Below are 26,907 nucleotides of genomic sequence, written 5' to 3'. Positions count from 1 at the left end.
ATTCACATTGTGTATTTCTCCGTTTACATTATGGTATTTATTTATTCAGAATTTTTCTATATATTATGTCACAATAGGGAATTAGTGAAGACTGTATAATGTGACAGTGAAAACTAAGTTAATGATACAAATCCACTGATAATATCATTAACTTTGTTTAACAAACCTCATTACTATCAAGGACAGTTGGGAGAGGTCTTCCTAACCTTTTTAACTCTTATTATCCTCGTCTAACTCTTTTTTAACCAGTCACCCTTGATAAAGAAGTCCACATAGCTTATGATGCCAGTACAAATAATTTACATAGCTTTCACTTTAAATAACAAAATGTAGAAAAATTGCCTCATCATTAGGTAGTTCAATAGCAAAAAGCCGTGCTTAAATTGAATTTCGTTAAATTGAATTACATGAGGTGTTTTTTTTTTTAAATTAGACCTATCTGTCCAATTTAAATAATTGCATAATTCACCAAAATTTAGTCAAATTGTCAATTATGTGAAGTCGACCAAAGGAAGAAATTTCTTCTAATAAACAAGTTCCTTGACAAAAGAATAAGTTTTTAAGAGACAAATAGGAAATAAATTCGACTCTAAAAAAGAAGATGCAAATTAATGAAATAAAATTATAATGTTACCAGATTCCTGTGTGGGCAAAATGTCAGACATGAACATATGTCTTTGATATTCTGTGATATGTAAAATATCACTATGTTTATGACTCATTAAAGCTATCAGGGATATGAAAAATTATACATGAAATCACCGAACATTATATATTGGTCAAGTAAACGCTTACTCGCTAACCTACTCGCCCTGGGTTGTCAGTGACGCAGATTGGAGGGGCTGGCATGGAGAAAAAGTTTACTCATTCGGATGGAACAATTAACCAGTGTGCTACAGACCGTGTACGTTAAATATCCCTCCTTCCCCACAGTTGGAAATCGAAAAAGAGTAGGCTAATACCGTTGTCCAGAAAAAATTTACCACATGGCGTCGCCAAATTAGATGCAGAAGAGTAGGACGAAAAATTCCATTTTATATTTTGTATTCTTCGCAAAAAGTCGTCTCAATGTACGAAAATTGAATGCAAAACCTAACACATCATACCACCGTCAAGATCAGCTATTCTTCCATATCTTGTCAGTTCGTTAGTCTTTTATCTGAGATTATTGGGATAAAAACTTTTAACTATTAAAAGAAGATTTCATCTCCAGACAAAGAATCATAAAACTTCTTTAACGAAGAAAATCCAGACATATCCGATTATTCCTCTTCCAGCTGCCACATAAATCTATAAAAGCGAAAGGATGCTCGTATTTTTTTCTATACTTTTTCCTTGTTATCTACAGAGACAAGACAGTCCCATTGAGTGTATATTGATGTCAAGGCCATTGTATTAGATTTATGTTAGTACGAGGGGTGCCCCATATGTTTCTGTCTTCTAAAATAGCTAAAACTCAATCAAACTGCTTGCATCTTGTTTTATCAAACATTTTATCTTTGTGACCCCAGAGCTGTTATGAGACTTTGTTCTCATCACCATCTAACACCAAGATTCGTCAAAGTCCGTCAAGAATTGCGTCTTCCAAAGTGTTGGCGAACAATCGTGGAAGGACCGACGGTGTACACGGGTGACTGCAATATACGCGCAACAGTCTATGTTGGCGTATGAATAAACAGTCACGTACGCTTAATAAACGCCATCTGAATAGTTTTTTTGTGCCATTAAAATTAAGGCCATGTGTTGTTCATCTTAAATGTTTTTAAACTTGAGAAGAAATAGAAATAATTCAGTTTTCCCTTGATTCAACTAGCTGTAAATATTTAGCTGAAAGCGAAAATCAAAAGCAGAATTACTTTTAGATCTATTGATAAGAGAAGTATTCGAACATACGACACCTAATCACTGTATCCAAACACATTAGTTCGTTATGCCAGAGGGAATCTTTTAGAATTGAATAAAATCGAATTATGTGATTTAGATGTGTTCATCGTTTCACTGGCTGATCATGGCGTTTTTACTCTCTTTTAAGGCTAAAAACTGATAATAAAGAAACCATTGTTAAAAACAAATCCACTGGGTATTATCCAGTAATCTACTGCCGACAAATAATACAGTAAGCATCTCAACAGTGAAATGAAATGTATTTAAAAATGTAAGAGATATCGTCAAGGACAAGTTTTTCACAAAAACATCAAAGAAGCTGTAACGTATAACTTGCAAGAATATTCCAGGACGAATTTTAGATCACATTACATCGCTTGAAACTTCAGTTGCTTCTTTTATTAGCTTACTGGGTTTATATTATTTCCAGATTGGACAGATTATTTGAAAACGGACCATATCGGCCAAAAACCGGGGCAACCGGATAGGCCAGGATGATCTGTTGTAGTTGTTACGGATTTAATCATCAAATTATTTGAAAATTCCATCATCATCGGCAACATCTCTATCTCATTGCCCAGTTTTCGCGATGAAAACGCGACAGTTCAAGTTATTCACCCTCAAACTTATTTTTATATACTTGTGAAATATGAATATTAAATAACATGTTTTTTAGGTTTTGTTTTTTATATTTTTATATCACTCTACAATTATTGTATTGGACAATATTTTAACAGTGAAAATAATTTAAAGAACAATTATATGTGACAGATCAAACTTGGCAAACTCTTTTAAGTGGAATTCAAGAAAAAGTTGTATCATTTTATTAGTTTAGAGTGTTAACACAATACCAAATGTTAATGAAAAACACAGTTCATTCTGACAATAATATTTTTAAGGAAACATTTTCATTATTAAGCTGATTATCATTTTCATTTACATGTTTACATAGGAAATTGAAAAAGATATTACATCCATTAGTAAAGAACTGTTATCGAAGCTTATTCCATGGAATAACTCTTGTACTGATTTCTGCCGGAGTATAACTTAATAAGACTAGCACCATTAACTCTGATTCAACCAATTTGTTACCTAAACGACCATCTCATACCGACTTCGTAAAACAACTTGAGCTGAGCTGTAATTGAAAAATCAGCTTGGCTTTCAATTTTACAGAATCAGTTCAAAAATAGTTGACAAGTGTACGAGTTTACTTGAATTTAACGCACTTCTTCGAATGATTTGAGTTTTTTCATCGTTCATCATTTCAAGCGTGTTTTTTTACACCAAAGTGTTGAAAATTTGGAAAACAAATGAAGCATTGCAAATTTGCTTGTAATTTTTCTATGGATATTACCTTGGATACGAGAAAGGTCGATATAAATCGGCAACTACCAATTTTGAAGTCCCAAATCATCGACTGACCGAGCAAACGAACGCCGAAATGGGACGCATTCTTCCATGTCCACGCCAAATGTAGATAAACTGGATTTATGTTACATAGAGATGATATTATTAAGATTTCATATTCCTTATAATTGTGACGGCAATAAAGTCAATTACATGTAGTTCGGATTGAAGGTTTTCATGCTCTGGCACAGTTTTAAAAGTTTTGGACGACCATCTTGACAAGAAAAAGTGAGTTTATACAATGGTACTCGGTAATAGTTAAACATGTAGCGCACCAACAATATAATATTTGTAACACGAAACAAAAATATGAAATCTTCCTTTATCAATATCCAGTTACGAGTACATCTTGGCATGTAAACTACGTTATCCGTGTTTTTAATCACGTTACCTATTAAATCTAAGCAATAAATTACTCTATCGTAAGACTTGATATATATTAAGTCGACCCTATTGTTGGACAGCTTATTATATTATTTCTAAAACCATAAAAACAAAATGAGACAGACGAGACTGAGCAATTAATTAGAAAATAATTTAGTAAAATGAGAGGAGATGCTCTTTGAAAGAACCGCTCACATTTCCAATTTCTAAATTGGTTTTAAATGATCTTGTGTTCGTGGTCGTAAAGATAACTATTTGAATACCACACGTTGGCGAAAAAAATACTTATGGATACAGAATATGACATTGCAGTAGCTGTCAAGGCTGAAAATGATGCCATAGAAAAAGTGCCAAATCGTTTAATTATACAATCTAGGCTTTGCTTTTACAGGCTAAGCACAAATATCTCAAATTCGAAAATAAAATGTGACCTGTGCTGCTGTTCTAACATAATTATCGATTAACCATATTTCAAACTAGGACCTAGGTGTTTCTAAGACCTAGCAGGGTCGGAACATTATGACGTAAAACGGTATGACCTGTTAAGAATCCACCCTTTCATTTATCTGTCGCATGTTGTATTTATGACTAAGTCAGTTTTTGGTACCAAAAATAGGTTGTCCATGTCCTTCAGATGTAGATATATCAAGAGGGTTTTAAAGGTTTCGATCTATTATTAATGACCGTTGACAACTGACGTTTATCCTATGAGTTATCATACTATTTGTCAGAGATTTAGCTATTTGTTAGTGATGGCCTGTAAAACCCGAACAATAAAATACAAGATTGTACATCAATAACTATCACTGAGTATCACTGCGGCATTAAAGATGTTGGATACACTTGAAATATGACTCTATCCATTTGGATCATCTAAATTAAATGCCTATTTACCGTATCAGGGAGTTATAAAAGAAGTAATGATTACGGTGTGATTAATTGGTAACTTGATATAGTGCACTGTAAATGTCAAACTTAGATGGAGTAGACAGAAGTCCTTGATATTTTTATTACGAGAATTTATGTGTTTACAAAGATTCGAACCATTGTATGGACTTTGGACAACATCAAATAATCTAATTCCTATTGGAACCATATGTCAGTAACCTTTACTATGGAATAACCACATTGTATTATGGAATTAATAATCCTGAATATAGAGTCTTTCTTTCTACATTATAAAACAAATTATTATTCTAGTTATCTGCTATGTTCTGTCTATCACCATTATTCCTAATTATACAACTCAATAGTTATTCTCCTCATGTAGTACATGCTTATGCCGAGTGTCGCCAGAATTAAAATCGAATAATTAACTGTATTAAGTATACGCACCAGTTTCCTTTTTACAAGAATCAAAGGGATATGGTCGTCTAAATACTTGCTCTGCTATCTGGATTGGCTATTTCAGTCCGTACAGCAAATGCAGTAGCGTATTTAGGAGGAGGGTCATTGGGCCATGGCCTCCCTCGAGCCTTTGAGGCCTCATTTTGAACTGAAAATTAAACTCTCTTAATGCCCCAAATTCATCTCAGAGTTGGCTTTTGTGGGGGCCCCTGGTAGCCCCAGATCCCTGGCCTCAATGGGCTTGGTCTTTTTCCTCCAGCCCCCTCAGGTAGTTTCTAGATACACCCCTCAAATATTAAGACAACTGCATGCTTATCTCTTATCTTTTGAATGTCATCTATTCTAATTACTGAGCTCTAGACAGTTTTTAATTGAAGAAATATAGGCTAGTTTTGACAGATGTTTTTGGTTAAATTTCTTGATTCCATTTGGAAACAATATAACATTATTCCAAAACAGTAAATAAATTTTGAATTGCACAAACATCTATGCCTTAGGGTTTTTCTTATTTACAAAATGACAAAATTGTTTCGTGTGACGGAATACGATTAAAACAAGACAGTGTTAAAATAGCATCATTAAGTTGGATTTTGCCCAATGGTAGACTAATTAAAATGAAGTAATCGGATTGAGGATTGAATAAGAGTGCATGAAACGAATACGAACTCTGGAAAATGATCATTATTGACATAATTATATGATAATATTAAAGGGGCAGACTGGCCATTTTCGGGGATTGATTTGGGTCTTGAATACATGCAAATAATCTTCACATGTTCTAGAAATGTACGAAATTGCATAATTCCCTCAAAAATGCCTCAAACTAGGAATTTCACTTTCTATTTCTATATATAGGCTATCTTTTCTATGTCTGGCAGAATCTCTACAAAAGACTCGTTTTTTCAACTTGTTTTCAAATTGTTTTGAACACACAAGGATTTGAAGGCTCAAATTTCGATGGTTAAAAATGGCGATCTGTCCCTTTAAATGCCTTTAATTTAATACTTCATTAACTTCATTGGTGTTAGATTTATAATATACGGCAAAAATGTGTCTAGCAAATTATGTTTTATGCATATGTATGTATTTATACGAACTTAAAAAATGTTTAGAGAAAGAAATCTCACCAAGCGTTGTGTTTATACTGAAAGATCGAGACTAAACTGGAATCGTCAGGCGATCAATGGCGGGAAATAATGATGAAAGCAGACATAATCCTGAAAGAAGACTTCAAAGTTATTCTTCATTGTTAGACAGACATTTCTTAAAAGTTCGTTTCACTGTAAATGACTAGCCCTGCGGACCTGCAACACTAACAGGGGGATACCGGGTTGAAATATCTGAAGGTGTTATATCGACCTATACTATAATCGCGCCTAGAACCCCGTTTGATTTGTTTGGGTGGCAATGTCTTGCAATGTTAATGACATTAACAATTGTTTACAACATAGGAAGATAAAGCTTGACAAATTCTAAAACTTGGTAAATATGAGATTTTTATTCAACTTTTCCATTCAAATAAAGATTTTCTGTTAGGCTACTCCTGAGAAGGAAATAAACGACGACCTTGGTTTGTACAATAGGCTTGTACATACTATTGATGTAATTCAGTGGTGCCCATGGCATTGTTGTTATCCTAATGATAATCTGTAATTATTATACATCACAGAATTACAGTGGACAGATAATTACATCCTAATCTGTCCCTCGGGACTTCACCACTAATCTTTCATATCGGTTTTGGTTAATTCGTGGTTATCTCCCATCTTTTACAAAATCAGTCTGCTGATTGTGAATGAATGTCGACTCTACATCAGACAATCCAGCTCACTATCGATTAAGAAGTTATCCTAGTGCTTTTAAATGTTGTGATATAATCCGTTACTGAAGTTAGATTAGCAAATATTGTACATCGACATACGTATACTGCACACAGCACAATTCAGTTTAGTTCGACACTTCTGAACTGTTGTGTTTTTGATAGTCCCCTTTTGATTAACTCACAAGGGCGACAAGATGACAAGGTTTTAAGGTTGATTTAATAAAGAAACAGGAACTAATTACAGTGGCAATATCTCATTATTAAAACAATGTAAGCCACGCTATTTGAATGTTTACATAATCAAGTGGTGACGTGAGCCTTCCATATATTACGGATTTATAACAGATTTAAAACAGTCCCTACAACACCTCCCTACTGAAAATAGATGCTAAACTTTAGCATCACAAACAGAGTCTCTCAATATGTTCTCTGGAACATATGGCACAGTCTTTGGTTTGGTTTGACTCTGAGCTTGTGGAGCAAGATCTACATCTAAAATCTCCATTGGATGATGATCTGTCATGAAATCAGAAATATTGTTTAATACATCACCAGGTTCATTGTCTTTCCTCAGTTGCATGGCGTGGCTGCAACTTTTCCCAATGTCGTCTCCACACTGGACCATGATGTATAACCTTGACGTTGAAGCATCCACAGGACGTTGGTGTTCTCCGATACTGCATCAAAAACTCTTGAAGTGCTTGGTTTGGTGGCAGAGAAGACTTCTTGAGAGCTTGCTTGAAAGTCTGCACCAAGCGTTCAGCTGCTCCATTAGTTGCTGGGTGGTATGGTGCTCCTGTCAGATGCGTTATCCCACGTTCCTTGCACCAGCTCTTGAATTCTTCAGAGGTGAAGGTTGACGAGTTGTCAGTGACTAGCGTGTGAGGGTATCCAAAATGAGCAGGTAAATAGTGGCTTTCGAGGACGTGGATGATTTTGGGTGAATGCATGGTTACTTGGAGTAAGCATCTGTTATCACAAGCCATGAAGTTGATTGCATGGTCCAGGTGTAAGCGGCTCCAGGGCTTCTCTGGTAGCATCCAAGGGTGAACTGGGGGCTTGGATGGCTTGTTCTGATGAACACCACACGAGTCACATCGTCGGCTAGCCATCCCAATAGCTGTATCGATGCCGGGCCAATAGACAGCGGTTCTAGCTAACTGCTTCATACGTTCCATGCCAAAGTGTCCTAAGTGCAACAAATCCAGTATCTTGGACTGCAGACTCTGTGGAATCACCACTCTCGATCCATGGACGAGACATCCATGACAGATGTTTAGTGAGTCAGACAACTTCCCGAACTTGTTGACTTCTTCATTGATCTCAGCACTCTTTGGTGGCCAGCCTTCACGGACGTAGCGCATTACTGCAGAAATTACTGGATCTTTCTCTGACTTTTTCTCTGGATTCCTTTGTGAAGCTGTCAAAGTCTTTGACACATTGGCAATTGGGCGCTCACTTCCATCTGGAAAGCGATGAAACAGGACTGCTCCAATTCCAACGTTGGACGCGTCACAAGACAATCCTAATGTTTTGCCTGGATCGAAGTGTACCTGGACTTGGTCCGAGGCGAGAACCTTCTTCAGCTCTTCAAATGCGGCTTGTTCTTCGTCTCCCCACTTTCTTAGTGAGGCGGTAGAGTGGTTCAGCAAAAGTAGCCAGGTTGTTGATGAACTTGGAGTAAAACTGTACTGAACCAAGGAAAGACTTCAGACTTGAGACGGCAGTAGGTGGTGGCATCTTCAAAACTGCTTCTACCTTTGATCCTTTCGAGATCCCCTCAGCCGACAAGGTGTGTCCAAGGTATTCAACGCTTGGTTGTGCGAACAGACACTTGTCACAACGACATCTGAGTCCTTTGTCGTTGATACGGATGAGCAAGTGTTTCAGGTTGTCGCTGGCGTCTTTTCCGCTAACTATCATATCGTCCTGGAAGACGGCAACCCCTGATAGATTACTAGTCAAGTTTTCATGATCTCCTGAAAGTAACCAGGTGCATACTGCATTCCAAAAGGAAGTCGATCTTGCAGGAGTACCCCACGGTGAGTGCTAAGTGCCTGCCTACGTTGGCTTTCTGGTGCTAGCTTTATCTGGTTGTAGGCATCAGCAAGGTCGATTTTGGTGTACCCGAATCCACCTCCAAGCCTTTGCATCAGTTCCTCTGGGAACGGCATTGGTTGACGATGATCTTCAAGCTGGTCGTTAATACCCACTGAGTAGTCACCACAGATCCGCAACTTAGGCTTCAAATTGCCAGAAATAGGGGTTTTACGAATTGGTACAACTGGTGTTCTGTATTCGTTGAACTGGACAGGTGTCCAGACTCCTTTAGCGATGCCTTCTTCATAACCCTTAGCCAAGTCATCTCGAAGAGCAAATGGAACAGGACGTGCTTTGTGAAAGTCTTGTTTCGCATCAGACTTGAACTTCACCTCTAGTTCGAAATCCTTGAGACATCCCAATTCCTCCTTGAAGAGATCGGGGAATTCAGAGGAATTCAGGATGTGTAGTTGAAACATCCTCACTCATGGCTTGACTCTCTATGCTCCTCAGTCCTAGAGCATTGTCCACAGAAATTCCTAAACTCTGGATAGCGTTGCGTCCTAGCAAATTCAAATGTGGAATCTTGGTGACAATGTAGGAATTAACCTCTGGTTACCAGTCACTGGATCCTTGGTTTGGCTCATGAAAGTTCCCAGCACTGGTAGGTCGTGCTTGCTGGCAGACTCGTAACGGTGTCTGACATCTTTGAGCTCCGGTTTTCCAAGTTGTCTCCATACCGGCAAAGTTATGAAATTGCCTGTTGTGGCAGTGTCCAGTTCCATGATGAACTGACGGTCCTGGATTTGGATAAGTACATCCAATTTTGGAGTTTCTTGGGAAACTTCACTTAGAATAGCTTTGACGATCTCTGCTTTTGTGATCTTCTTCACGGAAGGCTGCGATCGATCGCGTTTCCCGTACTGTTGTTTCTTTCTACAGACAGCTTCCAAGTGTCTTTGCTTGTCACAGTAATGGCATTTGGCTTCTTTGTAGGGACAGTCTATCGCTCTGTGGGTCTTTGTACATCGGTAGCACTTTTCTTGGTCTGTGGAAGTAGACAGATGTTGTTGTTTCTTGTGTGGACCCTTGTTCTTTTTCTGGTGCACTTTGTTGACGGACTTGGTCTTGGCAACCCTCGCCGCATCTTCGGTCTCTATGGCAACATCAATAGTTTTGGTAAACGTCAGTCCAGAATCTTTGATCTTGAACAGGGCCTTCAAGACAGCTTCATTGTACACAGAGCATATGAATCTCTGTCGTAGAGCTTCATCCTGGGGGTCATTGATCGAAGTAAAGTCACAGGTAGCCGCGTCATGACGAATTCGGGCTGCCAGCTCCAGTAGCGTTTCACCAGGCTTTCTTTGCATGTCGCTCCAGAATTTGAAACGTTCACGAACCACGAACAGTTTAGGGTCAAATTGTTCCTTCATGTATGTAAAAATTTCTTCCATCATTAACTTGTTGATATCTTTTGGCGGAGTTTGCTGCGCTGCAAGGTTGGCCAGTTGTTTATAGACGGCAACAGTTTGGTTGCTTAGAAAAACCTGAGCCTTACGTTCGTCAGGCACTGCATTGGCCGCTATAAAAGTACAAAAACGAGAACAATAGTCGGGCCACAGTTCTCGGGCCAGTACGTGGAGAAGAAGGATTTTCTTCATTTCTAGCGGTGGCAGCTTTAAGCTGAACAAGCCTCATAAGTTCTTCCATGTCTTTCTCATGCTGCTGTTGCTGTTGTACAAGTTGTCGCTGTTGTAACTCCAAGTCTTCTTTATGCTGTAGTTGTTGTTGAACAAGTTGACACTCTTGTAACCCAAGTTGCTCTCTCATCAACTTGATCAATTCCGCCGTTTCAGACATCTTTCAATCTCTCGTCAAAGGGAAGTAATCCTATCGGCGACGCCAAATTTCTATTGTGTTTTTGATAGTCCCCTTTTGATTAACTCACATCACAAGATGACAAGGTTTTAAGGTTGATTTAATAAAGAAACAGGAACTAAATACAGTGGCAATATCTCATTATTGCTTATAAGTACTATTATGTACAAAACAATGTAAGCCACGCTATTTCTCGAATGAATGTTTACATAATCAAGTGGTCACGTGAGCCTTCCATATATTACGGATTTATAACAGATTTAAAACAACATTAACACTACATATTTTTATTTTCACTACACTGTAAACTCCGAAGCAAGTTTGGTTCCGTATATCAAATAATCATAAAGATACATTTTGGATGGAGAAACATAATGTAGAGAGATGATATATTCAGCACAACACTCTTTTCCCTGAAAAACAAAAACACATATGATTACAACATGTTGTTCCTTCTGTTACCTGATTATACAGTATGTTGCCAGATATTTTAGGCCATTGTGAGAGAAAAAAATGTGTTTAAAAGTGTTAGCAGAACATTTATTAGTATATAAACAAACCTTTTTAGGCCTGAATTTACTGAAATCAAGAAGCCAATTCGGCCACATCTTGAGCAGGTAGTGGACTGGATCCAGTGGTAGAAATCGTTCACGTTGTTTATCATCAACAGTGTCGACAGCTTTGACTTTCAACCTCTCTAAACATGATCCAACCAGTACATCTTCATTGCCGACATCATGTACTTTACACGGGCTTCCTTCAGCAGCCAAACCAATCGTCACGAACCTTTTTAGAGCTTCTCGACTTAAAACGTACCCTGCCCCTCCACTCATGTATCCTTGTTTGAAATACCTCATGAAATTATGACCAAAATAAATCGGTTCTGAAGATGAAAAATTCGACACAAATTTTCGCAGATTTTCAACTACGATAAAAGTGTCGTCATCTGCTTTTAGGAACCAATCAAATTCTTCTAAATAATGATCGTGACAGTACCTAAAAGCTTTTGCTGTTTTTTTTGGTAGATGCTTTCTTCCTTCGGGAACGTCCAACTTTAATATAGAAAGGGTATCATTGGCTTCACTGCTGAAATATAATGTCTTATCACACCTACTACCCCAGGTATTTCTGACTGCCATCACATTCTTATGATTCTTTGGTTGTGTCAGAACCCAGCACAAAATTTTTGATTTTTTGACAGGAATTGAAGATCGGGAAGATGGTGCACTCTCTGGAACAAAGAAAGAAGGTAGATTAGAAATTAATCATTACTTTCTGCACAAAGTTCAAATACGTGAATAAAATATACCCTCTGATATACTTATTAGGATAATTTATTTGATAAGCCGTCAGAACAAATTCTAACTCAGTGCGAATACAAAACTTCCTTGTACAGGAAAAATTGTTATGATGTAAATTAATACTGAAATGTGGCTTTGGTGCATACGTATTTCAATATTGCCATAAGGTTTCTTTCAACCAACTTTGTATATTACGAAGTTGGCTATTCTTAATAATTTCACCTACCCGGATTGTTTACAAGTGCATCCATAGCCATTGTTCGATAATGTGTGGGATGGCGTAAACTTCTTTGATATAAAGCAATTATTACCAATGTCCAGATCATAGCCAATATAATCGCAGCAAATCTTGCTACCAAGGACTTCATTCTAACTATATCTACCGGTGCTAATATCAGGTCCTATATTCAACACAGATAACATAAAGATACTTAATGACTCCTTTCATATCGTTAAGAAGAAGTTAAAGAATCTGAACAACTAACTCAAATAAGGGCATGTTAATTTGCAGAAAACGATCTTACATATATTTTTTTTGTTTAAGTTATTAAAGGAATAAATCATATATCATAAATTGGGAAGAGACAAATAAATACTACATATCTACGAATGTCCACATCGTCACCTTATTCGTATCCATAAAACAAAAAAACCTTAAGGTGATATTTACGAAAACATTTCATACTCACAAAAAGTCAAATTTCCATTTTAAATTTTTTTTGTATAAAATCTTTTCCTTCTACTTTCTTCAAACTCGATATAAGTTTTGTTCATATGAAGACTTGGTATTACGTGTACAAATCCGGTAAAAATCCGTGTTTCGTTTTCAGCTCACTGATAAATAGTTTACCCCTTGGCTAAACTTTATGGTCCTTGATTTTATCACAGAATTAAATCGAAATTTTATACAGTACAGTTACATCGAATTTACAAATTAACCATGATAAAGTGATTGGCCACGATCATGTCGGCAGTGGGGGTCGCTCAAGTTTCTTCAGAAATTTAATTTTTTCCATGTTGGGTATGATGAGGAAAGATCATTGTTAACTGTAACCCTTTGCTAAGGAGATTTGAAAGAGGTTACTTTGTATGTATATCAGGGACACTGTTATTTAAGATTTTTGTGCTCCTCGCATTTCCACTAAAACTAAGTGTTTTATGACGAACATCATCAGTAGCTTATGCGATAGTGAAGTCATAAACGGTTAAGCATTTATATAGTGCTAATTATATATCTCTTTACTTTAATACAAGTTGTCTCCCTTTACAAACTAAAAATGTGCTCATCATGTTTTTAATGATCTTTGTAGTCGAGTAATTTGTAAAAAACTGTGACCTTGAGCAACAATCCAGCAAAATCATTTGTCGGAGCCTGCAGATAGGGTCATAATTTATCGGACTTAAGTTTAGCCCTCTTAATGTTCAAAATTCATCTGAAATGCTTTGACGTCTTGGGGTGTGGCGGGGGTTTGGGGGCAGCTCCATTTCCCTGGACCCCGGAAATGCGTTTTTCAACTAAGTGCATAATGTATTTTACAGAAGCTGAAAATATAAAAATAATTTGCAATATCAACTTTTAGGAAAAACGCTTTATATAAACCTAAATAAATAACCATCCTCAACTGAAGATATTTTTTACATCGATTGCCTTCCATATAATGACATACTAACAACTAGAAATTCTAGATAACACTAGTGGCGTTAGCTGTCCATAGACAACGATCAATAATTTGACCAGTATAGTGGGTTAGGTGACCACATTACATTATTTATTCAGCCTATATTTTAACAGGGTGGTATGCAGAACACATTTCGTTACCGTACATGCTACAATCGTTTCAGTGAATCTATAAAATTAAAGTTATCAGAAGATTATCTTCAAGTCAGTTTTCGAGTCATGAATATCATTAAGTTGTTATCTCAACTATGTTTACGAATGACCGATTTCCCTTTCAAGCCATTTGTTTATAATGTGTAGTTATTTATATTGGCTAACCATAAACCTGTATTTTGATATCGGATTTTTTTAATGTTCAATAATAACACCTTATTATACTGCTATCTTCAGGCATACGCTCTATCACTACATATAGTATGTAATTATTTGGCTTTTCTACTGCTGCTCATCGGGACAGCTTGTGAAGACAACTGATTAGCAAATATGGTGTCCAATATTTGGATATGAGGCCTGTGTGAAGCGACCTCTCAATGAGAAGTGAAGTACGGAGACTTAAGACACAAATCTCTATGACAAGATTTCTTATACTAGGTCCACATGTTTGTTGTATTTTTCATATATGTTTTGAAATACGTTTTTTTTTTATTTTATATTTTCAGAACTGAATGAAATATAAGTATTCCTAGAATGGAGAAAGTGGGGGTTAAAGCCGGGAACATGAAGATAGAAGCTACTTCAGGAACTACAATGCATCGTATAGAGAGCTTTCATGAAGAATCACTGATTATCATTACTAAAGCATTGCGTCACGTGGCTGATGACCTATATGGACACTACGCCTATAAACCGCTTTACAAGGAGTGCTTATTTGTTATTTTCCAATCCGTTGTGAGATTGGGTTCGTGATTGATAATAAAATAATTGTTAATATTCTTTTCACAGCATTTCCATATTATTATGCCATTGATTTTTGTTTGACAAATTGAACAACGTATATACATTATAATTATGTCGATGATGCACATTGTGAAAACTGTTTAAAATATTGTCCATATTCTTGTGCCATATATTACCTTCGCTTTGTTTAATTTATTAAAATTACTTCCAAATGATGTCAAGATTTATGACTGTAGATTTATGAAATTAGGTTATTGTAATATGTGCACGTCCGGTGATTATTGAAATCATAAATAAGAGCAGTCGATTTTGTGTTGGGGTAGAATAAGTTGTTATGTTACCTGAATAAAAAGTGGACTGCTTCTGTATGTAGTTTTAATCGCCCTGAATGTCTCCGCATTGAAGAGTTATACAGATGCTGGAAAACATGCCTATGGTTACTTACAGGATTAATATGACATCCTGTTCTATCATGTTAAGAAGTACATGGAGATGATGTAGCTCATAGTATCTACCATTATAACCAACATGTAAGCATCCGGTCACTGCAGGCTGTATGCGTTAAAGATCCTTCGACAGGTGGAATGAAAAGAAGTAAGCTAATGCCGCTGCGGCGTTGGCAAAATTTGACGAGTTGTACACCTTAATTAGACAAATCATTTGCAGAAAAGTAGGACGTAATATTCTATTTTTTTACGTGGTTGTCTCCCTTTGACGATTCAGAAATTGTGCTCTGAGAATCTAACACCTGCTTTAAAGGTCTTATCTTAATTCAAGCCATGGGCAATAATGTTTCGAAAATAATTTGTCTTAGATAAGATTTAACTAGGAAATAGAATGTAAAATTTACACCAATGGACCTCTCGTATTTGTATTATGGGATGTTCTGGTTTTCGTGTTTGTTGGTGTCCACTGTATCTGCTGAGTTCAGCTATGAGGAAGTAACATACAGAATTCCACCAACTCCAACAGGTTTTTATGATCAAAGTAAGTGAAGGGAAATATTGACTAATTTAATAAATTTTCCTCAAGATACCATAAAAGCAACAACCCATTGTAAACACGAGCCTTCCTAATTTACTATCAGATCTGCACGTTCTTCTGCCTTTGTTGTGCTGCATCTGAAATTGAGAAATTGGGCCACTAAAAAGCTGTATCCAGTGTAAGGATAAATACCAGACGCGTGGTATAACAATGGTATGTGTAAGCCTCTTAAATCATCACCGTCATTACTAAAGTAATATCAAGCATTCTGAATTTGACTTGTTGAATAGATTGACTTCTAGTCTAGATTTTCGTCTTGATTTTGCAAGAGTTGCTTGGAAGACTAAGTGTCTCAGGAATAAAATGATTTGAACATCCCGTGACACGTCCCCAAAAAACTCATGCGATATCGTCGAAGATTGTCAGATTAACGGCATTGTTACCTAAGTACTGTTTCCAATACAAGAGAAAAATGTTTACATTATCTTTGACCTAGATTGTACAGACAAAATATCAGATTGTGAAGAATTTGGTATAGCCTCCTGTTTTAAGCCTTACGAAAGCTGGGCAAGAGAAAACTGTGCCAAGACGTGTGAATTCTGCCAAGGTAAGATGTTGCGTATAAGCAAAATAAGAATGATAATGGAAGACTACCAGCATACCGTTTAAGCCATTCACGCAGTGCCATGGCAAGATGCTATGTAATCTAGCATTTTCATGTACAGTACGTTTAAATAAAGTTAGAAAGGGACCATTTCAGGCAACGTTTTGTGGGTTGTAGCAATTTTCAATTATACATGCTATTGTTTTGACTAGAACCAGGCGGATATACAGCTGGGAAATACCAAAAATGAACCCCATCTGAAAATAGTACCACATTATGGAACTGGATTGATGTGATGCCAGGTGATCAGCCATTGTTACACACTTAGGATTTGGTAGATTACAGTCTGAAACTTATAAGCTAATGACAAAAAAGAACTAAATAATGTTTCCCTTTTCAGGCAAACCAGAGAAACCACCGACATGTACTGATGTCGAGAAAGGCTGTGATCTCTATACTACCTCAATCTGTACAGATCCAAGCTTTATAAGCTGGGCAAAGGCGAAATGCAGGCGATTTTGCAGAATGTGTCCAGGTGAGCTAAAACCCATAAAGAGTTTGCGAGGGTTTTATGTTGTTAGTTACCCTTGGGGATCAATATGCTGTAGAACTTTAGTGCTTACTCGTTGTTCTTAGTCTCTATGATATATAAGCAAGCCACCTATATTAGCTATGTGCTCGCTAACACCACCCACCACAGTAGGCCTACTTCGTCATAGGCGGGCTCAAATAAGGATTGACCGCGGTCATAATCTTGTTTATCTGTTCCAGTTTCCAAACCTCACCATATGCTAGGTTCCTATATAGAAGATATTATATTTTTTCAGAGCAAGTTCTAGCTGAACTAGATTTAATGACCACTACACTTACACCAGTCGGTAAGAAACTGAATCAAACACGTGTAAAGTGGAACTGTCAGCAATTATACAACCAAGCGTTAGGAGATCAAACCATTACCACTGGGCAAAATTTCACCCGGAGAAATTGCACAAGAAGAAAACTTTCTTGTCCCAACTCCTTTGTCGATTTGTGCGCTTGACATTTTTTTCCCAACAACTGTTTACATTTATATTTTATTGAATGGGGCCTCTTCGTGCGTTTTTCCAAAATATAATATATTTCAAAGCTTATATACTTATATACTTCCATACTTTTGGATCGAAACCTGGTTTCTGCTTTTAAAAACCTACACATATCATATGTAATAAGTAGCCTATGTAAATTTCAATATGTGCTACTACAAAAAGAAGATGTATTTTTATTGCAGATTGCTTTGATAAAGTGGTGTGTGAACGTTATGGTAAAAAAGCTTGTACAGGAGACTTTGCAAGCTGGGCCACAGACAACTGTCAAAAATATTGTGGATTCTGTTCAACAGGTCGGAGTAATAAATATTTACAGCTATCTAAGACCCAAATAATTGACTATATTGGAGCATTATGAAATATTAAAACTGTAATAACGTTTAGATCACATCTTGACGTGAACGCGGGGATCAGGTTGGACTGCTGCCAAATCTCATGCTGGTCAATAACTCTGAACCTGAAAAAGGTTTCAATTCCTAAATACATGTTAACACATCGACATGCAAATCTTAATAATACCATCTTAAATTCATACTATATCTATCATTTTTTATAGGTGTAACCAAATCTAAAAGACTCTGTGTTGATAAGCTACCAAATTGCCCACAATATGATTCTAGAATTTGTACAGATAAAAAATACTACTCTTGGACTGATGAAAATTGTCGTTCTACATGTAAATTCTGTCAAGATAGTGAGTACACATTTTAGTCTCTTACAGATACAGATATGTTCTTCTTTCAAATTTCTTATCGTTTATACGGGAAGCCAGTGGGAGCCCCTTGACGGCTATGTCCCCCCTTATTCGACCCTCCTATTAAATGATTCATAGAAACGCCAAAGATTATGCCTTTATTATTGTATTTGGTTCTTTATAGTTTTAATCGTCACTTCGCTTAAATTTGAGCTTCGAAACACCAAATTGCTCTGTGTAAACTATGTGATCTAGTCTTCAGCTTCCATCATGTTTTGGACGCATTTAAAGCTTTCAAATATGTATTCCCATTGTCTTATTTTTTATTTCAAGAACTTGTTCCATTCCTGATACCTACTCCACAAGCTGTTCGTACTCCAAAACCGCCAACAACATAAAAAGACTAACCAGTTCAGAATCAATGTACATAAAAATAAAATTATTTCAAAATTCATGTATCTCTGCTATGTTTAGTGTGGGTAGCCCTATAATAAATATTAAACTATACAGCCTAACAAATTATCCGGCAATACATTGATAGCCCATTTTCAGAGAGAATCGACACTTTCGCCCTTGTTAGCTCGACATAATAAGCTGGCCCAATACGTTCCATGATATACACATGATATACAGATTGGATATCGGCGCATTAACATGTCAATATCTCATCCGGATAATCCGTCCGAGAACAGACCCAGACCCCATGCCTCAAAGGGCTTTGTCCCTTAAGACTAAGGCGGAGTCTAAGTGAGACACCTCTCATTTCTCACGCCCAAGGAAGGCACATGTTTAATCGACTATTGACCTTTGCCTCTCTCAGCCCTATCAGACCTAGATCTACTACTAATAAGTTGTTTTATATCAAATTTGAACATTTCTCTAATAAAAAAGCCTCGGCCTTGTCATTGCAGTCAATGCAACCAATGTCAAAACAATTTTATGGTCAAAAGGGGGAAACTCTTGTTTTCTTAATGGTAGAGTTATTTCCCTTCCTTCTAAAGACTGGATAACGAAACAAACACTGTTTATAAACACATTCTGTTTTGTAAAAAGAAGATCTTAAAGAACGTATTTAGGTTTGAGAATTAGAAAACATCTTGTAGTTCTAAAATGGGAGTTGTAGAAGTTTATGTTGAATATTGGTAAACTGATTTTCATTTTATAAACAAGGTCTAAATTTTTATTTAAGTTGTGATTCAGTTAATGAATTTATTAGTGCTACGTAGTTAAACTTGTATTATCCAATAGTTCCCATTTAGGCCTTAATTTATTTTTCAAAGGTTTTAATATTTTAACGAAGTAGATTTGTTAGATCTACACAAAAAAATGTCTATTTAAGAATACCTACGGGCTTCAGTCTACAGTACAGCAGTAACCAAGTAAACAATGACAATTTACAATTGAAGATTATAGAATTTCAATTTGAATGGAACTATTGTCAAGAAATGGATTTTATATCAAAGATTATAATAGCTAAGCTTATACAGTAGGCCTATAGCATTGAAATATACAGTCAAGTAACCTAATTTCGTGGAAACCTATTATTCGTGGATTTCCGGAAAGGATTAATAATTTACATGAGCGACCTTGCGCGACCTCCGCATTAGTTTGTTTTGATAAACATGGGTTTTCTCTACAATATCAGTTAGTTGAATGAATCCAGTAGTTTCAAGCAAGGTAAAATGTATTAATGTATACTTTGACAAATACAAAATGGCGGAATTCAGTTATTACCAAACGTCACCATTTTTTATCGGTCGAATTTCCTTATAATCCCAAGCGGTAATCGGAATTCCAAGTGTCGTCTGCTAGAATGTAGTCCAACGAATGAAGTCACGTGATCAACTAGCAGATTCCGTGTCAGCGGAAAATTTCTACGGAACACAAAGTGGACCGTATTCTTATGTTATTTCACTGACTTTTAGCAATAAATCACGCTACGTATCTTATTTTGTCAGTCACAATTTTTTTTTCAAAATCGTGGTTCTTTGAAGGAATTGTCACTAGTTATAATGAATTGATATTAAAGATAAATACTAAGAGAAGTTAATTATTCCGCCCGGTATCTATACAACGTATTTTTCTCGACTTATTTATAGATCAAACATTGTACACGAAAATAGGTGACGCATTCTGCCGCCGTTACCGAGTTGGTTGCTCATGAAATATAGGTCAAAGTGAAGGATTCATTAAGAAAATCGAAATAAACCAATTTTAATTATTTTGTAGAATATTTGAGGACACTTCTAAATTTTTTTTTTTTTTGTTTTTTTAACTTTGATGAAATTCGGTGTTGAATCCTTATATCCACGAAAATAGGTTACACCACTGTATATATGAAGAGTTTTATTTTGTTGGCTTTGTTGTCAAATGCTTAACTTACCTCTTATACCGGTACCTGTCCTGAAGTAACATTAATCATGGCACCAAAATTCAGATATTTATCTTAAGTTATATGGTTGCTTTCCATTATTGGTTGGGCCTGAATTGATTTTTTTTATTTATATTTCAGTGGATCCTGAGGTTACGAACCTCGGTACCGAGAACTGAGGCAAGAACTCTTGACACAGTTTTCACCATCCGAGGTTCATATCAATGGTGGTGTGGGGCAAAGATGTGAGTGTGCTCAGTTTGAACTCAAAATTAAGTACCGAATAGTTAACCACAGTGTTTCAAAGACATAACAGTCTGTGTTCTAAGGAATAGATGTTCAGAGAAGACATATTTCCATTCATTCTTTTTTTTTCTGTTTCCATATTTCTCAATTTAATTTTATTTAATTCCCAAATATTTCCAAGATATGTATTCTGTTATGTTATTTTTACAGCAAGCTTTGAAGTTACTATCAATGGTAAATTGGTGTTCTCCAAGTTGAATTTATCAGGTTTCCCAATCACAAAAGATGTATGTTGTTAATTTAATTTAGTTTGAAACATTTTAACTTGATCTGATCTTACCTATGATATATTTTATTCCATTAAACCATCAAACAATTTTTCATTGAAATTTTTCTTTACAGAAGGCAAATTGATTTTGGGACACTTTTTTCATCAAAAACCTTCCATTAATGTTTTCAAAAGCATGTAACCACATAAAACCAAGAGAGAAAATTTTGAATATATGAACCCACCTGAATGAAATTTTTTTTTTCTATTTCAGGTAGCTGAAGCCATCAGAGAAGCACAACAAAATTTAGAGCCCAAAGTCATCACTGATTCTAAGAGTCCAGGGTGTACAATACTCTAATTAGATGAGCTCCCTTCGACCTTTAGCTTTGAATGATTTGATTAGCAATGGATGAAAATATGCACTGTCGACATTTTCTTTTGCCTATCATTCAATATTCTTATATTTTCTATATTATAGATGTCACAAAGTCTCCATCATGGAAATTAAACTAGATGAGATTTTTTTTATATCATTCCATGCTCATAAATGAAAATGTCTTGGCTCAGCTTCTTCTCTCCATCAAAAGTTTTGCTCAAATTCTTTTACACAACTTTCTAGTATAGGTTTGAGTTTTGATTATTTTTATTGTATTATTAATAGATACAAGGCTAAAGGTTGAAGGACAAACATCTCGGTGGAAAGAAAAATTATTTTTGACTTTGATTTTCTTATAAAGAAATCCAGAGTAGATTATTTATGAAGGTTTAATGCTAAATAAAGCCTGGTATGAACCTGATGCTCTCAATCAATTCTGATTTTATTATGACAAAATATTATTACAAATAATTTTTCTTTAGTTTATATTATATATCATTTGATCTACTGCACTATGTTATAAAATTTTATTTTTATTAGTTAAATGTTTAACTTTTTATTAAATAGCTGATAAAGCACGAGCAATTTCAAGTCTCTTAATGTAAACAAATTTTGATCACATCATAGCTAGCATCTTTTGCTTGAAAAAATTTGATCTGTTCGAATATTTTGTACACTGGGGTACTTTCATAGTTCATATGTGTATAGCTTAAAAGTACATGAAAATATGATTAATATTTTGTTGGATAAATATAAAAACAATTTGAAGCTGAATAATTTGTGAATATTAGCTGCTTTGACCCAATTGCAATCAAAAACAGAATGGCAGACTGGGGAAACTCATGGAGAAAAAACTCCAAAAGTTTGTCCCTGTCTATAATGCACGCTTTCTAGTTTGAAAAGCTTTTTTTAGGTATAAAATATTGTGCACTATTCAAATATATTTGTTACATCTGCTTGTTAAAAAAAATTGTACAGGTCAATTTATCTTTTAAATGTGTACAGATATTATTCAATAAAATTATTCAACAATGTAAATTCCATCATAATAATTTACCAAATTACCAAAATTACCAAAAGATGTAAATATTGTTTGTCACAATTTATATGAAATCATTACAAATACCTCTGTAATAAATGTGTATTAATTTTCTTGAGCAATTAAAACTTATTCCTTTATCGTGGAGTTTAGTTTTTCTTTGATTAAACACAACTGGCATTTCTGTACATTTTCAAGTCAATGCCAGCACAAGCCATTTAAGTCCTCCTATCCTAACAGAATTAGTTTTAACATCTGCAGTCCATTAAAAGGTTCTCTGAAGATTACTAATGGTTGTAAAATCTTATGCTTGATCCTCCATGATTAACACTGAACAATTTGACCTTATCAGGATAAATAGGTCTTAATGACCTGATAAATGACTAGTATAATTATAATACAGTGATTCACATTGTTTTTAAACAAGAATTTAAAGTAAGGTATGAGATATCCTGTTTAACCCACTTTCAAACTCAAAGCTTGGAATCCAGATAAATTCATACTCATGACAGTCTATGCCAAGGTACTATCTTATTAGGTCGTTTCCAAAATAACAATTCCAATTAGACTTGGCTATGATAGAAATGACTGTACTGGATTTATAATCGTCCTTGGATTGTTCTGGATATTTTCGTTCCGTTATATGTGTCTTGAAACCAAATCCTAACTTTTAACACTTTAGAGTTATCCCCCTTTATTAGCATTACACGCGAAATCTATTTTTGTCAAAAATTGTAAATAAAAGCCTAGAAATTGATAAAGAATGACTGGAACTGTGAGGGCTTTGACTGACGATAGTCAGTTTCAAGTAGAACTGACAAATGCTGGACCAAAATTAGTTGTAGTAGACTTTTTCGCTACTTGGTGAGTATTCTGATTCATAATCGACATTGTTTGGGTGCACGTTTACTGATGTTGGTAGATTTAGTTTCCCATCCAACTAACCTATCGATGATTCATTGTATCCAATTTCATTTGCCCACAAAGTGGCCCATGAATATTATATAGTTTTAGTAGTCCTAGTAATCTAGTAGTACTATTTACTTTTGTACAACTGAAATTACAACACTTTGCCTCTCAGCCTATTTGTTTGTAAATTTGAATTTATTTTAGGTGTGGACCATGTCAGAGAATAGCACCAATATTTGAAGAATTTAGCAGTAGATATCCCAGAGCAGTCTTTTTGAAAGTAGATGTTGATAAATGTCCAGTAAGTGAATTGGATATACGATAGACAACATACGCTTTGTTCATGCATTTTGGAACGAATTTACATCATCAGGATAGATATATTTATGGACTACTTTTAATTTAAGTTGAAAGTTGAAAAAAAAAAAAAAGAAATTGAATTTACATAGGAGGGGCTTAGATGTTCAGATACTTTGATCTTGAAGCCAATCCAGCTGCTAGAGTTTAGGACTCTATAAGTTATTGTTTTTAATTTTATAAATTTTATTGTATTTCAAACTGTTTTCTGTTTTCAGGAAACAGCTCAATCACAAGGTGTATCAGCTATGCCAACATTTATATTTTATCGTAATAAAGTTAAGATAGATTCTTTGAGAGGTTCAGACTCAGCTAGTTTAGAAGATAAAATAAAGAATTGGTATGGAGACGAAGAAGGGGAAGAAGATGCTGCTCCAGTTAAAGGACATGTAAGATTTTTATTTTTACATGTCGCATTGTCTTATTTGCCAGTTGAGTTCAAATCTCTTACAATTACAAGCTTCTATAGGATGTCAAATATTGGTTGTTGGACATCGAGTGTCATTCAATGTGGATCAAAATCCAAAGATTAATGACTATTATTGTTGGTATACAAAGCCATAAATGAGTTACATGCCTTAGTTACATATTAAATGAAGTAATGGGCTTCACTTCAAATTGTACATATTGATAAGAATGGATGATTATGATCCATAAGGTGATTTGGAAGAATATTACTTCTTGTAGTGTAAATGTACCTTTAAAATTGAGTTGGTTAATGGTAGTTTGATAGGGTATTTTTTTTTTCTAATTCAGATGGATTTATCATCATTCTTATTGAAATCAGAATGTGAATGTTTAAATGACAGTGATGAACACCCCTACACTCATGCTTTAACGACAAAAGGTGGATATTTAGAGTCAGATTGTGATGAACAGGTAAAAGAATAACTCAAAAACTAAAAAGAAATCAGCCTTCAATGGATTCCATTACTTATTGGTATCTTATTATGTTGTAATCCAAATTTAAGTTCTTATCCAATTGTTTTTCAAGGAATATTTCAAGATATTAACCATCCAATTGCCATATTTTTTGACAAAAAGTAGATGATTATCAATTGATATTTTTTTTCAGATAATTATTCAGTTTGCTTTCAATCAGGCAGTGAAAATACATTCTATGAAAGTACAAGGACCAAAAGGTATATTTTGCTCAACATTTATTTTAATACATGTTTCATAATATTTGATGGCTGTCAAGAGATGTTTCAATGGTATTGTAACAATGGCGAATTTGACATGTATATCGGGTTCCTGTTATCTGTGTTCCTCAATTCATCTCAAAGCAAAACAATTGAAATTATGATATTCATTTGACAAATACTGGATTCTATAACTTTAATGGTAAACTAGTTGGACACATGCTTGTGCATATTTTATCTTTTTATTATTTATTTTTCTAAGCTATGAAACATTGTTTTGTTTTGTTTTTAGATAAAGGTCCAAAAACATTGAAAATATTTATCAATCAACCACATACATTAGATTTTGATCAAGCAGAGTCTATGAAACCTGTACAAATAGTAGAGTAAGTCTTTAGCCTTTTCTTAGACTCATTTTGAGTTACCAAAGTAGAAGTGGGTTGACTTAAGATCTGATAGTTAAGCAAAGACAGTTCTTAGTGATTGTTTATTTTGTTTCCTGAAATGTGTTATTGTATGAAGATACAGACTGCTTTAAAAACTTTTTTATTTAGTGAAATATTAGTTGAATAAAGAGTGTATTAATATTTGAAGTGTATAATTTGTCACACTAATCAAAGAGGAATGTGTATTTTGCAGATTAAACCCAGAAGACCTAACAGAAGGCTTGGTATCTTTAAGATTTGTGAAATTCCAGAATGTACAGACATTAACAGTAAGTAATGATCTTTTTATACCAGTAAATACTATATTCTATAGTATGATAAATTTACTATTGATTCTCTTTTGTGAATTGTATGTTGATGAAAACAATCAATACCATGCAGTGTACATAGGGTAAATTTTGTAAGGACAAAAAGGGCTTCTGTCCTTACAAAATTTACCCTATGTACACTGCATGGTATTGATTGTTTTCCTTAACAGGAATTAATTGCTCTTTATTTTTAGGTTTTTATAAAAGATAATCAAGAAGGAGGGGAAGTAACTCAAGTAGACTATATTGGTTTTGTTGGTAGTCCAGTTAGTTCAACTAATATGGCAGATTTTAAAAGGGTGAGTAACACTAGAGTTATTTGATAGAAACTTTCGCTTATTTTGGCCTAGTGTGAAAGAATCCAATGAATGTATTCGCTCAGCTAGCGACAAAGCTTGGAAAGATGAAGGATACTTGTTACTTTGAGAAAGAAAATAATTGCTAAAATCTTCATGTGGTAACCTGAATCTCTGTTTAACTCCTAATTATTTTTGTCGAAGATATATATTGATGGTTTGCTATTTATAATTTCAGGTTGCTGGAAAGAAAGGAGAGAGTCATTAATAACATGGTGGAATAGATGCTGATTTCTGTTTTATGTTGCATAACATTTTGAATCTTCTTCTTATATTATGATATAAAACCTTCACATAAACCAACCAAAACTTGAAACTCTTAAAGGACTATTCTAAATAATATCACATCAAAGTTATCATTTGGCCAATAAAAGTGTAAAAAAAAGAATCAAATTTTGAATTTGCTTCATGCTAAAATTCTTGTTATTCCATCTTCATGTCACTTATTGTTATATGAATATTTATTTTATTGTCAATGAATGTACAGATTAAAATGAATTTAAGATAATTTTTTTTTTCTTAAAAGAAACTGTCCACAGCTTGTAAGAAAGCTGTCTCGAGTGAAACCTTTGTCTAGTATTCCAAAATGAATTAAATATACACACTATTTATGCAAGACAATAATTAACCAATAAATGAAGCTTAACTATCTCACACTACGAAAGCGTGATTTGAAACGGCTGTAGTCTGGATTTCTCTTAAATAGAGTTACGTCCCTTTGACTACACTTTTCAACCGGAAGTTTAGCAGTTCAATGGCTGCCTTGATGAAGAAATAATAAAAATGTTGGAGTGAAACAAGAAATTACAACTACAAGTTACATTTCTACTATTCGCTGCTATTCTCTACGTTCTTTCGAAGATCATACTGTCCTATTTTGGGCCAGATAAAAACTCATAAGAGTCGCAATTTCCATCTACGAGTAAGGGGTTTTCCAAAATGTTTTGATTTTTGATTCATGTGCTAATACTAGTAATAGTAACTGCCTGATGCACTGTCTACAAACAAGTACAAGCACAAAACAAATACGATCGCAATATTTATTAGATCTAAACCTTGCTGAATATATTGACTTGTT

At 34.9% G+C, this 26,907-nt stretch overlaps 4 protein-coding genes across 4 annotated transcripts; 2 read left to right on the top strand and 2 right to left on the bottom strand.

The window, feature by feature from the left end:
- Positions 1-7,235: 7,235 nt before the first annotated feature.
- On the bottom strand, positions 7,236-10,747 carry LOTGIDRAFT_163477 (hypothetical protein; the record flags this gene model as incomplete). Its single annotated transcript, XM_009059991.1, has 2 exons — positions 7,236-7,363; positions 10,525-10,747. The coding sequence occupies 2 exons, from the start codon at positions 10,745-10,747 to the stop codon at positions 7,236-7,238; spliced, it is 351 nt and encodes a 116-aa protein (XP_009058239.1).
- Positions 10,748-11,036: 289 nt separating this feature from the next.
- Positions 11,037-12,814, bottom strand: LOTGIDRAFT_191447 (hypothetical protein). Its single transcript, XM_009059990.1, has 4 exons — positions 12,756-12,814; positions 12,293-12,467; positions 11,326-11,996; positions 11,037-11,178 (listed from the first exon to the last, which is right to left on the bottom strand). Exons 2-4 carry the CDS (start codon positions 12,432-12,434, stop codon positions 11,062-11,064), a joined length of 930 nt encoding a protein of 309 aa, XP_009058238.1. The 5' UTR covers positions 12,435-12,467; positions 12,756-12,814; the 3' UTR covers positions 11,037-11,061.
- A 2,681-nt stretch (positions 12,815-15,495) lies between these two features.
- On the top strand, positions 15,496-18,406 carry LOTGIDRAFT_163475 (hypothetical protein; the record flags this gene model as incomplete). The annotated part of the gene is made up of 7 exons (XM_009059989.1): positions 15,496-15,628; positions 16,122-16,232; positions 16,630-16,764; positions 17,057-17,107; positions 17,497-17,607; positions 17,871-18,008; positions 18,342-18,406. 7 exons carry the CDS (start codon positions 15,496-15,498, stop codon positions 18,404-18,406), a joined length of 744 nt encoding a protein of 247 aa, XP_009058237.1.
- Positions 18,407-23,011: 4,605 nt separating this feature from the next.
- On the top strand, positions 23,012-26,337 carry LOTGIDRAFT_217500 (hypothetical protein). Its single transcript, XM_009059988.1, has 9 exons — positions 23,012-23,175; positions 23,425-23,521; positions 23,796-23,966; positions 24,334-24,456; positions 24,653-24,719; positions 25,012-25,105; positions 25,359-25,434; positions 25,668-25,772; positions 26,008-26,337. Exons 1-9 carry the CDS (start codon positions 23,075-23,077, stop codon positions 26,035-26,037), a joined length of 864 nt encoding a protein of 287 aa, XP_009058236.1. The 5' UTR covers positions 23,012-23,074; the 3' UTR covers positions 26,038-26,337.
- Positions 26,338-26,907: the final 570 nt, after the last annotated feature.

This window comes from Lottia gigantea, assembly GCF_000327385.1.
Source record: "Lottia gigantea unplaced genomic scaffold LOTGIsca_40, whole genome shotgun sequence".
NCBI classification, from domain to species: Eukaryota; Metazoa; Mollusca; class Gastropoda; family Lottiidae; genus Lottia; species Lottia gigantea.
The sequence above is the reverse complement of the archived record's forward strand: the minus strand, read 5'-3'. Positions and strand labels throughout refer to the sequence as shown.